The 15,335-nt window shown below is 40.5% G+C and overlaps 1 protein-coding gene across 6 annotated transcripts in view; it reads left to right on the top strand.

Moving 5' to 3' along the window:
• RBFOX1 (RNA binding fox-1 homolog 1) overlaps nucleotides 1-15,335 on the top strand; it is a 2,222,576-nt gene that overhangs the window by 2,126,244 nt on the left and 80,997 nt on the right. For all 6 annotated transcript variants that reach the window (XM_077141880.1, XM_077141883.1, XM_077141882.1 and 3 more), the window contains one exon: nucleotides 2,301-2,354. In XM_077141880.1, the coding sequence (XP_076997995.1) occupies nucleotides 2,301-2,354 (54 nt within the window). The remainder of the gene's footprint in view (nucleotides 1-2,300; nucleotides 2,355-15,335) is intronic.

The following is a 15,335-nucleotide window of genomic DNA, read 5'->3' as shown; positions in this document are numbered from 1 at the left end:
GCCGCTCCAAGGTCCTCTGCTGGTTTCTTAGAGAGGAGACTGCATCAGTTACTTCTCTCAATTAATACTTGCGGACATGAGCTGGCATGGGTCTCCCTGGGGAGACGAAGTGTCATTGAATTTCTTTTATCTTTATATTGGATTAAGCTTTTCCATGGGTAGGTCTGGTAAGCTGATAGATCGTTGATAATGAATACATTATCAAAAGTTTCTTGGCCCAAGGGAATTAGGAAGATGAAGGGAACTTGAAAGATACAATGTTACAGGCTGCTTTAGACAACCTTTGAGAAATCCGTTGTATTTTTTTTGTTGTTTTTTGGTTTTTTTGGTTTTTTTTGAGATAATGAAAGTCCACTGGTATAACTCACAAACTTTGAGAGCCCATCAAAATTAATCGGCAGGTCCACATTCAGTGAATGGTGTGCCCCGGCCTTGGGTGAAATAAAACCCGATTTGAATAGTAGAAGAACAGCCCCCTCACCACTGCCGGAAAAAGGCAAGGAGATAAGCTGGGTATAAAATGGGGAACAGGAGAAAAAGAAGGGGACTCACAACTTAATCATTTAATAGGGCTCCATATAGTTTTCTTTCACAAACCCTATAGAGTTCTGTGAATAACTGGAAAAATAGAGACCAGTAAGGAAGCCCCAGGTAAATCCCTGCCATTTTATTTTCAGTGGTTGGCTCTATTTTTTTTTTCTTTGACCCCAAATGACTCTGAAGTATAGATACTATTTCCCTTAATCCATAGGAATTGGGCCTTTTCTTGTTTAGGAAATGGTGAAATTTCAGTAGATCAAATTGAAGACATTTTACACATTCGTATGACACCCATTCTGAAATTCCTATAAGACAAGACGGAGTAAATATGAGAGGAAGGTGGCAGTATGAAGCTTCAGAAGGCATTGCAGCAGTGGGTTTCGAGTATTTAATGGGCCTAAATTTAGGTGCCTCTTTCTGTAGGTCTGAGATGGGGAAGTCTCTTCATCAGCAAACTTCCCGGGTGACCCAGAGAAAACACTTTGAAAGAACCATATGCTAAGGTCACCCTGACGGCTGTAAACCAGCTAACTGATTCAAGTGGGAACTGAAAGCTCTTGAAAACCAAAATTGTCTTTGAAAGTTCTAGAAAAATCTTAGTAGGTCCACTGGGGGCCTTTCTGGAGAAACCTCCAGGCTCTGACTTCCTCAGTGCATCATAGATTGTGGTCACTTCTCAGCTGTTCTCCCAGGCACTTCACTTAGGTCGGACGGATGTCAGGCCTCTCCCTTGTGAGAAAAACTCTGCAAGTTCTTGTCAGAAACACGTTCCTTCACATCCAAACTTTCCTTCTCTCAGGAAGGCTCTCTGGGTGTTTGACCCTCTGCCCAGGGGCAAAAAGTTTTCCACTCAAAGAAGCACACCTGTCCTCTGTCTTCCAGCAGTTCTGTATTGGAAGTTTTCCTAAAGATTTTCCAGAAGGAGCAGGAAAGGATCACAAAAACCTAAATTGTGATCTTTTTTCAGAAATTGTCCCCTAAATAATGCCCCCATGGCTTGCAAGGTGGGTAGATTCCTAGGTTGCAAATATTCTTAGATATTCTTTTCTTGAGAAAAATTGCTAAAGGTCCAGGATTCATCCTATAGAAAACACCCTATCCAGAATGGCTGGAAAATTACTGGAGTCTGTTCCTCTTACATGCAGGTTATTTGAAAGTTACCTTAGATATCATGCAGTGATGGAGAGTTTTTCCGGTTCCTGAACATGTATTTCAGTGCATGTCACTTTAAATCTCTAGGGGATGAAATGCTATTTTCTTTGGAATTCAGAAAGCCCTTCAGAATTCTATACTATCTTGGGGTCATAATTAGGAATGATAATTATTGTTAGAGTATATTGCTGCAAAGAATTCTGTTTATGTGAGCTTTCAATTTTTGTGAATTCAATATGAAGACACATGCAGTGGATTATCTAGCAGTGATGTTTGGAAGAAGACAAAAGCTTGAAATTAGTATAATTCTGGAAAATATTGATATGGGAGAAAATTAATTACCACATCATTTTCAAAAGGTTCACCTGTAGCTGTTCAATAGTTTCCACTCTATTAATTTGTATTGCCTAAAAATCAAAGAGGGACCTGAATGACCAATTCGTTTTCTTATGTATAGTTTAAAAATATTTTTTGTAAATGCCAAAACTGTATTTCTTCTAAATTTTAAAGTAATAAAATATGCAAACCCATGTGATTTGCAGTTAACTTGCAATGATATAAGTTATTGAATTAAATGTGATAATAACATTTTTGTGTATTTTTTTAAGGCTGGAAATTGAATCCAGTTGTGGGCGCGGTCTACAGTCCTGAATTCTATGCAGGTAAAGAGTTTCTCTTTGCACGATGTCTTCTTGGTCTTTTTCTTAATGTGCTTTGCCTGCCAATAAAGAATGGATTTCATAAAATAATCCAAACACAGTGAATCCCTATACTAACGAGTTCTGAATGATTTCTTTGGGGAAAATCAACAGAGCTTAAAATCCCTTAAATAGTGAAGGGGGGTTATGTAATTTACATTGTGGGGTAAGCATGGAGTCTCTGCTGCTTTTGACATTTCACATTGATTTTGTCGTAAAAAGCATTGAGGCTTTGTTCACTGGCATATTGAGTGAATGTAGTTGTGTCCACTCCCATTTTATTTCAATATGCCTGATTCTGTCTTTTAGCCATACATTTCCATTTGCGCTTGCAGTTTTCTCTGGCAAAGAAGAAAATTGGCTTAATAATTCCAATAATGGGACAGTGGATCGGAATTGCCAAGAGATGGAGTGTTGAGAAAACTGGAAAAACGAAGTTGTCTTCATTTTTCTTCCTTAATCAGTTTCCCTTGACAATTCCCTCTCTCTGTTCTTTGCCTTCAAGGGTATGTCTCTGCCCTCACCGTATCCCTGCCTACTCATCAGCGCCTACTCAGCTGGTTCACTTAGAGATCCTGGTCATCAAATTTTGGGAAGGCCTAAGCCAGAAGCATTAGTGGCTGCATGGCCATGGGGCAGGGCTGGGAGTCCACAGAAGCTGAGATTTCATGTCTGGCTGGCTGGCTTGGCTGGTTACTTCTGTCTATTGTCTCATTGCCAATTAACAGGGTTGCATTCAATACTTTAGAACCTTAATAGTAGGTTGGCCACACATTGAAAAGAAGTTTCTTTTTTAAATGTGGTCCTTGCTTTTTAATAAGGAGACATCAGTTATCAATTGGTCTAGATGCATGCATTAAGCGATCTGTTTTTCTCCTTATCATCCTGGGATGCCTTACTTTGTCATTTCCCAGATGCCAAACAAACCCAGTGGGTGGAAGGAACCCAGGAGACATAGAAAGTTCCTCTAGCACAATAAACAATTTGATGAAAAAATACAAAATTTGGTAAATATGGGCAAGTGTATGAAAGTTTTGCCCAATCTGATAGGAGAGTTCTGGATTTTAAAAGGTAGGCAAAGTTTGTAATAGCTCATGGCATGGTTTGTGCCACAAGCTTGGGTTTAAATCGAGAGATTCTATGAGTGGGAAATAGCTATATTGACTCTGGGGCTTTCCGTTATTAGCCTGTAGAAACTCCCTCCTGAGAGGGAAGGGCAGAATTGGGAGCATGGATGCAGTTTCCAAGCAGCCTAGTTCAAATCATGACTCTCCTGTTTATCAGCTGTGTGACTCTTGGCAAGTTACTTCACCTCTCTGTTCCTCAGTTTCTTTGTCTGATAAATGGCAATGGTAATAGTACAGAACTTATAAGGTGTCTATTAGAATAAAATGACTTAATATAGAGAGAATGTTTGGTGCATAGCCAGCACCACATACAGGTAGAGGAAAATAAATAAATGTTTCGTCTCTTTTGCCATGAGGGGGCAAAACCAAGAGCTAATTGAGTGAAATGCAGAGCAATCCCTTAGACTAGGAGATTTGTTCCTTAATTCATGAGAGGATGAGTCCTTTACTTTTCATCATGTTTATTTCAGGGGAGTAAATTTCTGGGGTTAGGGGCACTGCAGTCTGTTCTGGGGGTGTAGAGAATTCAGAAGATGTTTCTGGGGTGCATCTCTGTCCAGAGTGGCAAAGCAATGAAATCCCCCAAATGGGCAAGGAGAAAAGCCGGATGGCAGCTTTTGTGAGTCTGCAGGTACAAGCCTGTGAAACTGAGAAGCGGGAGTAAAGAGACAACTGATTCTCTGCATATATGTGTGTGTGTGTGTTCATGTGCACACTTTCTCCCCACAGTAATGGGGTCATGAACCAGAAGCAAGAAACCATCCTACAGGGATATCGGGTATAGACATTTGAGCTGCAATAGAGAAAGGGAAAGTGCATTTTTCTGGTCCCACGTGATGCAGTCATTGGTCAATCTTGGCTATTAACTAGAAACACTTTATCTATGCTTTCAAATCTATATGCACATCTGTGGGTGTTTATGAAGACAGAAAGGCAAGAGAAACAATTCAGTCCAGCTTATATATACAAGCATAAATTAGTCAACATAATTTCTAGAACATTAGATTAGCCCTTCAGATTAACCCATAGCTCGGCTTCAGAAGTTCTAACATTGATTACAGGGAGAAAAAGCGTTGCAGTAAGGGTTTGTATTTGAGTATTTCTATGGCCCGACAACGTGCTAAGCACTTCACATGAATTACTGTATTTAATATTCAAGGAAATTTTCCAAATGAGGAAACTAGGGCCCAAAGGGTTCGTACCACTGGCCTGGATTTCACAGCTGGTAAGGAGTGGGCCAGGATTGGAAATCAGACTTCAGGGGTTCCAGAGCCTGTGTTCATTACCGTTAGGCTATACTGCTTCTTGGTTTTTTGTGACTAGTAGAAGTGGTCATTCTTATTGACTGTTCCCCACCATAGCAGCTCGAGCTATGATTCGTTGTCCAAACCAATTAAAGTAAAGAAGGGAAATAAGAAAATCCACCTGGATTATCCTACAACACCCATCCACCCCCAACCCCAGTCCCCACATTCAGATGTCCTCACTGGCTGCATCAGGGGAGCATTTGAGGAACCTGGACAACCAAATAATTATTTCTACAAGCTGTTCTAGGACACTGAAGGCAAAAGAAATGGGGCCTTTAAAAATCGACGAGGGAGTAAAAAATGGTGGTAGGTCTCCCCCAATATATCTGAATATTTGTGCTTTATGCTACTAATATTCAGAGTCTCCTAAATAACCAGGCACATTTTTTTCCTTTGTCTGCACCTTTGTGCATATAGGTAGACAGAATTCATAATTTTTAGAAATGCGGGGGAAATGTTGCTGCAAATTCAACATTCCAGAACAATTCCTTTGAAACACTGGAAGGCCTGCAAACAGTAAGCAGCCAGCCAGCTTGGATGTAAAATGTCAGGTGCCTGTATCTATGGGATGCTGAATGCAAAGGTACAGATGTAGCATGTATTCATTTCCATATCCAGGTATAATTATCAACGTCATACATTTAAATAGCCGTGACTAAGTATTTAGGGGGCATTTTAAATTCCCCAAACTATAAAACAGTCTGGGTTTTATCTTGCCATTTTCACTGTGACTCAAAGCTGAAATAAAACCCTTGACATTGATTTGTTTTGGATATTTGGCAAGCCAGCCCGTCTCTGCCTGAGACAGAAAAACTAGACTTATTAGTCATTTCTATATATAAGACTTTTTGTTAATGACAAATATCATAATATTTCCATAGTATAATTATTGATTTTCTGAAGCTGATGCAGAATTAACAACTCAGCCTCCAATTGTCTCATAGAATGGGGCATGAAAAGTTCACATATTTTGTAAATTAAAATCGATATTTTCAATCTCTCCTAAAGGTAATTTTCCTAATTTAGTGGACTTTTCCCTAACATTTATTTTCTCTTTTAATTATAAAATGGCAGGTTATTGATTTTTGTCTATAACCTCTTGACGCCCCGAGTGCATTTTTATTGCTAGCGCAGGGTGGGGGTGGGGAGACGACTTGCACTTATTAATGAGGACCTTTAATTACTCGCTGAGCAGTATTAATTTGCTCTGATAAATTATACCACTCCCTGACGCTCACACGCATATTCCAAGGGAAGCATGTAGAAAGCTGTTTTGAAAGGTGTTTCATGTCAGTGGTTTTCTGAACTCTCATCAAATGATACCCTTTTAAAGGCTTATCCAAGTCCGCTTTCCACAAACAGATAGATGTCTGTTCATCAATATAGTCCTTGGACATATGTAAATCTTCTCCAAGGAGTAGTAGATGCTTTCCTAGGAAGCTGAGCAGCATTAATGATTTTTCCTAATTCTAATCATCTTCAGGCTCCTTGGGTCTCACTTTTAAGACAAATGACTGATAAGTAGACTTTTTTAAAAAGTCCAGATGAATCTTACGTGGCTCTTGAAGACTTTGGTCAGCATCTATGGCCATCCCATTTTACAGTTTTAATAAAATTGAATGCATTAGGTTAGAGTAGAATAACTTGAAACATCTGTTCCCAGTAGCCTGTCTCAAGTTGTTTGTGCAATTAGAAATAAGAGTCTCCAAATTTTCCAAATGAACAGAACTCAAAGGGCCTCTCATGGTTTCCCAGTGAGTGTGAGAAGTTCCCTTGCCTTCTAACAAAAAAAGTTATAAAGTGCGGTGTCTCTTAGAGCTCGTCCTGATAGCTAGGAAACAAAATTGTTGATTTAAGGGATCTTTAATCTTCATAATTAAGTGAAAAAAAAATAATCATAATAACAGAGTGTTCTCTGAAGTTGTCGGCATGGTACTGACAAATGGCGAATTCACCTGTTTCTCGATTGCCGGTAAAGAGACGCCTCAAAGCTCACCCGCACTTTACATCACATCTGCCAACTCATTTCTGTGATTAAATATTCCATCAGTGGGAGCTATAAGATGGCAAAGCTTAACAAGATTCATGAGACGCACCACCTGAACACGCATAACTCACTCCCATGGATGGAGAGCACCCCGTGTGCACGGGAAAATTGAAATGGAGTTAAATTACAAGACACGATCAATAGGGAAAAGAAAAGATCTTCTTTGCAATGCAAATCTAAGACATAGTTATGTCCTGATGACAAGAAACAGACAATTAAAGTAAAAAATAGAGCGATCCAGAGTAAATCAACCCCAAAACCTTGAACTTGATAGTGACTCTGTTGTCATTAGCAGCTTGGGGTGGGGGGGGGCGGGGGTTTCAGGGATCCTGAATGGATACTCCTGAAAATAAAAATTTCTGGTTTGGAAAGGAAACCAGCAAATGCATACTCAAAGAGAGGAATGCCTGCCTGAACAGTAATGTTTATACTATGGTCAGGTCTTGCAACTATCTCTAATCCTGGGATTAGAGGAAGATCAGGTAAGAAAGTGGGCTGAAGTGACTCTATATATTGCAGAGTAAAATAGAAATATGACATGAGTGTGCTCCCTGAACTCACTCCCTTGTGCCAGGGTTGCTAAAATCTGACTGCTGACCACGTGCTTGATACCAGCCAGGTGGTGAAGGGAATAGAAAGGAATTTGATTTCTGAAGGGTTTGGGGCCATGCTGAACCAAGGTTCATCTCAGAATTGGTTCAAAAGAATGAATGAAGACACAGGCCTTCCTTCCAGTTGGTTCCCCCACCCCTACTTCATTGAGTGTAGTAGAGTTAAGAGAATGGCCTTCAGCCACGGGTTTGTTTGGACCACTTTTCCAATGACATCTTTGCCGTTTGGATGCACTAGCATCTGAAAAGAAGTCAGGTTGTCCAGAAACCATGATAACTGTGATCCCCTGACACAAACTCATTTTATTTTATTGGTGACGGTCCTAGGCTTTGGATTGGGCTTGGGGTGATTTTGCCAGAATACCAGGTGCAAAGCACGCCCCGTTTGGGATAACTCCGAGCAGCCTGAAAGATGGAGAGGTGTGTTGGAAAGGTACCTGCTACCACCTCAAGTGCCTCAAAGCATCATGTGCAGGTGCCTCTCTTGACGCGACCATTTCCCCAAGTGTACCCAGAGGGCACAGCTAGGGCAGACTAAAGCAAAGACTGCAAGGAACAGTTCCTAATGAGCAATGACCTTTAGCTCTGAGATGTTTTGTATAATTTACACATCTGTCAGATTCAAATACAGTGCACTTCAGTGAACTGGAACAGAAAAGTCCAGATTCAAGTCTCCAAGCAAAGCTTGGCAGTGTTCCACTTCACAGAGTTTATCTTGCACATCTGTTTACCTTTGTCTCCCCTTTTGGTTGCAATTGACTCTCCTTCTCTCCTCTCCTCCCCCCATCTGTCTTATCAGATTTTATTCCATCCCTGCCCACATTTGGCATTAAGTTTTATCTTCATCCTTCCCTGTCCCACAGAGGGAATGCAGCTCATCTTTCCTAGAGCCTGTGGAGTCTTTTGTTCTTTAAATAGGATCAGAGCATGCTTATGTGCTAAAAATTGCATTTCCTGAATACATTAGTTCCATTTCTGTTGCATGGAAACCCTGCCAAAGAGAACACTCCCAGAAGCAGTGGGAAACGGGGCAATCCATATGAAAGAAGCAGCATGTCTAGGCCATGGGAGTAGAATGAGGTTTGAACACCTGGCTTTCGAGGCAAGTCATCACTCGGATCAATTTCACAGGGAAACTTCTGAGCCACCGTTACCAACATACTGTGCAACTTAAAATACCGACAACAGTAAGCCAACTCTGGGCGGTTAACTCTGCACCAGATACTGCACTAAGCACCTGACACCTCCTTGAATCCTCATTTTAAAAATGGTATATCTTCGATTCCCAGTGCCTGCCCATGCAAAAAAAAGGAAAAAAAATGGTATATCATTATCTTCACCATCTAAATGATGAGACCAAGGCTTGACAAGCTTACCTCATCCTCCGCAGGACAGAACTCCTGGTGGAAAAGCTGGTTATCAGAGGAAGATTTTTTCTATAACTCCAAAGCCCATCTTTTTACCACCATGCCACATCATTTCCTGGTAGGAGCAGAGGGGCTTGCCCTTTATGTGTCCTCACCAAATATTTAGCAGGACACCGAATACAATGATAATTAATACTATTATATCTGCATTTAACTGCACACTTGCTGCATGCCAAACTCCCTGCTGGGGTCATTATATACATTTGCACAGTTCACAACAACATCACAGGTCAAGGTCATTATTTCCGTTTTTCAGATGAAGAAATTAGAAAACCAGAGAAGTTAAGTTGCCTGAAGTTGCTGACTTAGAAAGTTAAGGCGCTCGGGTCCAAGCCCACTCCTAGGTGATTCAAGCCTATCCCTTTTCACCCAAACAAGTTATTTTCCCTCAAATCCTTTAGTTAACCCGATATCCTGGCATAAGGGTTCTATCCAGGGTGATCTTGATGTCCCTGTGAGTTAGACAGGTGATAGGTAATAGATATAGATAGCTCTAGAGGTAGAGACAGAAAGAGAATGAGTAAGGGAGGAGAGAAGGAAGGAAAAACAAAAATAACTGGTCATAATTTAATGCCTATATCTACCTGGGTAGTTAGTACCTGTATTTACACTCACAACAAATAGCCGTCTTTTCATAAAGACCATTACTAGTACTAGGTTAACCCCTGAAGGGCTGAAGGAAGTAAGAACAATTAGAAACCACTCACCCGTCTCCCAGACTGGGTTCTTGCTAGACCCCAGGTTAACTCAGCTACTACTCACCATCAAGGCTATTGCAAAACTTGTTCCCTGGTTTTGTCTGCATATTTTCCTTAGAAAGTAAATAACCAGAGATTTCAAACATGAAGCAATTTTTTTTTCTCTGTGTGTGTTTTAACTGTGTTGCAATTGGATTATGAGCTATTTAGCTCTGAAGAGTTTTTGCTTCCCACTTTTAGTGTTTTTTTCAAAATTTATAGTTCGCTGTTATTAGCGCAACCAATTAAGTTGTTGCATGAATAGAGACATATTGCCCAAATATTGTTTAATACCCTTTATGTTAATTAGCTATAGATACTTATTTTCCAAGTATAAAGCAAAGCTCTCTGCTGTCTTTTAAAAGTAGTATTGAAGAATCAACACGCAAATGGGGAAATCCTACTTAGATTAACTACATTGATGACAGTTAATGCATTTCTAGAACTTCTGTGGAATTGTGACAACCCATTACAGTCGAAATATTGGCTTATGAAAAAATAATAAAGCCGTGGAAAATGGAATGTAGCATGTGCATTAGCTGTATACACCAAAAGAATCAGCCAGAATCAATTATGCTGTACACTACGTTCTAATGAGGTTTTCATTAAACTTTATACCACTGTGGAAACCAAACAAGGATTATTCAAAGGATAATGCCAAAGGGTGTTATTTTTTTGAGAGATTAAATTAGTTAATGGGTTGGACATTCAGATCTGACATGAAGGCTAATCAATGTATACCTATTGTATTAAACATAGTATAATTTTAAAGACATGAAACCCCAATATCACTGATATTTCCTCTGAAAAAATATGAATCTATTTGTACATTTCTAAGTATTTAACATATACATAATATTGTAAAGATTGAAACCCTCTGCATATTATTCTCTTTTTTTAAATTTATTTTTATTGGAGAAGTTTGTCCTTTTATAGAAAATTGTGCATAAAAATACAGAGTTCCCATATACTATCCACATCTTTCTCTGGTGTGTTACATTTGTTACAATTCACAAAAGAACATTTTTATCAGTGTTCTATTAACTACAGTCAATTCTTTACAATAGGGTACACTGTTAGCCGTGTACAGTCCTAGGATATTTTTTTTTAATTGTATCTTGGTAACATCTACAACCTAAAATTTCCCCTTTGGGCCACATTCACGTATGTAATTCACAATAATTTTCCCAAGCTGGAATACATTATTTGACTTTTGGCCCCTAGTTATGGCTGTGTATGTGTGAAGTGTGGGAGGCGTATTTACACAAATGTATCCAGGTCTTTGACAGATGCAAAGGTGAAGTATATTTTCTAGTATCACCAATGGAGGGGGTCAGGATTCTAAACTTAATCTGGGACGGGAAAAAACTCCACAAATATATCCAGGCCATCCTTAAATACAGTCCAGTAGTAGTATGTGAAACATAAAAGTGGGGCGCTTGCTAAAGCTGTTTAAAAGGTTTTAAAGATTCTTGTAGCATCTTAGAGGCTCTTTTCCCCAGGAAGATGAGAGAGAGAGAGAAAGAGAGAGAGAGAGAGAGAGAGAGAGAGAAAGAGAAAATGAGAAAGACTATTTGGGTTCTTTGCAGAGACTTTAAATTCCACTGATTTCAGCTAAAGCACAAATTTGCATTATTGTTTCTCCCAAGCCGGGACTGCAACTTAAAATATTTTCAGGAACAGCCTCAAGTTGACTAAGTGAAATGGGTTTGGCAGGGACTGACAAAGTGAAGGGGGAACGTTTTAATTCTGAGCAGGATGGTGGGGGGCTTCCCACCCCCACGCAGAGTGGCCCTGCCAGGCGGAGTGCTGGCCCACATGGGGGCCCCCTGAAAGCTGGACATCTGTCTTGTTGCCTCAGTCCTCCCAAGTGTAAATGTTTGTAGCTAACTCCCAACCTCAAAATGTTTGCCACTGATTTAATGACATTTGGTATCATGTTAGTGGTCAAACCAAATATTTCATCAGCTCTCAACTTGCTGCCCCTTTCCTAAAAGAACAAGAGAACGAAATGAGTCCCCAAGCTTTCATCTTTTGAGATTCTCAATTGTATTAATTGCTACTTCTTTTACTATTATCATTATTATTTATTGAGATCATATATGTATTATCAACTATTTGCCAAACACTTTGATACAGTAGTTCTAATCCTTTCCACAATACTGGATAGAGTAGGTATTTTTATCCCTGTTATCCAAATGAAAAAGCTGAAGCTCACAGATGTTAAATGACTTGCCCAATGTCACAGAACTTACCATCAGTGGAGCCGAAAAACAAAACAAATATTAAATGTTTCCGAAGCCAGTGCTTTTTTAGCTATAGGATTGAACTTTCCAAGCTTTTCTTCTGCATTTCCTTCCTCCGTGTCTCATTCCAATCTCGTTCAGTGGGTCTTTCTTATCTAAATAGGCTGCATTCTGCTCAGGCGTTTCCCTGGTTGGATTTAAATCCCTATCACAGATTCTGAAACGCGATCAGAAGGCTGCCACTAACATCTTGAGCTTAAAAGAGTGAAATGTTTCTAGCCAGAAGGCGCTTCAGAGTTCTTAGACATTGCTTAGTTGGAAAGAGGATTGTGGATATTTATCATGCAGAGGTGGGAGAGGGTGTTTAAACAACTTAGGACCATGGGTCACCACTGATAAGCAGATGTAGTTTGCTAGGAGAGTCTGAGTGCTGGAATTAGGCAAAGCTGGGTCAAGTTTCAGTTTCATCCCCCCCTTTTTTTCTCTTGAGGGTTTTGTAAGGAAATGTTAACGATGTGTGAACAGCAGCCTGGGCGGTCATCCATTTATATTGGCTGTGCTTGAGGCTGCTCCCAGTGACTTCTCCTTGGTCTGTGACTCTTAGATCCACAGCCTCTGCCACCCCAGGAGCTTATTAGAAATAGAGCCCCAGGTCCCACCCGAGACCCACTAGATCAGAGTGTGCATTTAAAAGGACCCGCAGATGGCTTCCTGCAGGTTAGAGTATGAGAAGCCCAGGCTCTGGGATGGCCCTTTTCTAGATACTGACACCCACAAACTTGAAGGCCAACGACCTGAGGAGAGAAAATGTATTTCTGTTGTTTTCGTCGTGGTCAGTTTCGTTAGTCCTCCACAGATACTCCGTGGAACCATTTCTCGTAAATGAACAGCAATGACTTAAAAATAAATGTTTGGCAATCCTTGCAAAAACATGTCTGTTTAAAAATTGGGGTTTTCAACAAAAATGAAATGAAATGACCTTTTTAGGAAATATTGACAAAATGATAACGCTCTGAAATATGGACTTCCAGCGTCCTGGAGAGGGGCTAATGCTGCATCAAGAGACAATGACTGTTAGGATTCCCAACAGAGAGGGGCATTAAAACAGGGTTTAGCAGCCTTCTTCCATAAAGGGCCAGATGGTAAATCTTTTTGGCTTGGCAGGCCATCAGGTCTCTGCTACCGCTACCCAAACAGCCTTAGACAACATGTCAGTGAATGGGGTGGCTGTGTTGCAATACAACTTTATTTATGAACTCTGAAATTTGAATTTTGTGGAATTTTCATTTGATGCCAAATATTATTCTAAAGTAATTGTTTTTGTAACTGTTTAAAAATGCAAAAAACATTCTTAATGCACATGCCCTATGAAAACAGAGGATGAACTTGATTTAGGCTGCAGGCTGTAGTGTGCCTAATTTAGGAGATTAAAGACCAGTGGGTCCAAGAGTGTGCTTGGCTTGGTAGAAATACTGCTCCACAGTATTTCTACCTGTGTGACCTTGAACAAGATCCTAAACTCTCTCTGTTTCCGTATCTTCACCTATAAAGTAGGCTTAATAATAAAATGAAAAAAAAAAGAAAAAACAAAACAAAAGAAAGTAGGCTTAATATTAGTACTTGTCTTACAAGGTTAGGAGTAGATAATAACCCAATTTGAATTTTCAGAGGGTTGTGTGACACTTATTCAGGAAGCAATTTTTGGAATTGTTCTAATTTTTATACTTACCACATTGAAGGAATGGAACATTTTCGATCAAAGCCACTAATTGACCTGGATTGTGGAACAGTTTTGCTAGGTCATTAAAATAAGATTAAAAAGTAACAATCAGGGAGAGGATTGTGTGGTGATTTTTTTGTACTATTCTTGCAACTTTTCTAGAAGGTCTGAAATTAGGTCAAAATAAAGAGTGAAAAGAAAAGAAAAAATATATATGTGTTTTTAAATGATGAAAATGGTGACTTTTTAAAAATGATGAAAATCAAACCAGAACTTACAAAATACATCAGAGTGGGGGATTATTGACACTACAGGCAGATTCATTTCAGGAAATACCCCCGGTAGCCTTTGCTGGCAGGGACCACAGAGCAAGCGCCCAGCCTCTGAGTCTACAGAAGGTTGATCTTTCAGGGGTCCCGCGGAATGAAGTCTGGTTGTCGGATCAAACCTCAGGGCGAAGCTCCTAGTGAGGTGGGTATGGCAGGAAAGCCCGTGTGTCTTCTTCCCAGTGGGGTGCCCAAGAAGGAATGCTCTCGGATCCCGCGGTCATGGGCTCTGTGCGCCTTTTCACCAGCCTGCCTCCAGCTAACCCGCCAGGACAGCTGAGATTCCAAGTGAGTTACTCTCCGTGTGCTGAACGCCACGGAGCAAAGATAAAAAACTGTCAACACGGAAAATGGTCACGAGGAGAAAACACTCTGCTTCTTTGCCCTCAGATGTACTTAACCATTTTTCCTTGTGTCTTTAATGTGTGGAGATGGCCACCGTGGACCTGGGGTTCTCCAAGGGCATCTTCAGTCACCGCCTTCACCTGTGGAGCTCCTCAGACGTGCTGATTTCTGGGAAGCTCTTTAGGGGTGGGGCGTTGGCCTTACTTCCCAGGTGACTTTAAACTCTCCAATGTTTGGAAACCTCTGATTTGATGAAGGGAAGAACTCGCTGCAGCAGCTGTGGGAACAGGCTCTTCTCCAGCCCAGACGTGTGAGAACCCAGACCCACCCACCAACTCAATCAGGAACCCTGGGGAAGGGGCCCAGCACCCTGTGGTTCAGTCCTGGTGATGCTGCTGCACGTTTGAGTTTGAGCACAACCTGGAGATTCAGGACTCCGGGTTCTTTTTAAAGTACTTCTCCTTCCTTCAAGTACTGCTCCTGCAAGAAAAGAAGTTTATTGGCTCCTGTTCTGGCAAACTGTCCATTTCTCACCAGCTCAATCTGTTCTTTTAAGTATGACCAGCATTTCCATACTTTTCTAATTGAAAAAGAAAGAAGGAAAAGAAAAGCTTTAAAAAGTCTTTCCGAAACAGTGGAAGCAGGCAGGAGACAGTGACAACGTAATGGTCTAAGAGCTCAATAGCTTGTTTCTCTTCTGGGTTTGCCTCTGACCCTTTTGGTCTTTGGTGGATGACACCAAAGTGGTGTCTGTGATTCTATTTTTCCATCTGTAAAGAAGGGCTAATACCATCAGACCCTTCTTACCAGGGTCGGGGCGGGGCGGACAGAGCTAGAACAAAATTGAATTATTGTTTATAGTGTTGATGGCTAGAACTATTACATTTTCAATTATGATTGCCCCATATCGCAGAAACGTGGAACGAACATTTTACCAAAGTCATTTACCTCTAGTAAGAATTGTTATTAAATCACTTCTAATTTAATTTATCTCAGTGAACAAAGTAACTGACACGTAGTTGAAGGTTTGGGGTTGATACTCAGAATCCTTC

This window comes from Tamandua tetradactyla, chromosome 23 (assembly GCF_023851605.1).
Source record: "Tamandua tetradactyla isolate mTamTet1 chromosome 23, mTamTet1.pri, whole genome shotgun sequence".
Lineage (NCBI taxonomy): Eukaryota > Metazoa > Chordata > Mammalia > Pilosa > Myrmecophagidae > Tamandua > Tamandua tetradactyla.
The sequence above is the reverse complement of the archived record's forward strand: the minus strand, read 5'-3'. Positions and strand labels throughout refer to the sequence as shown.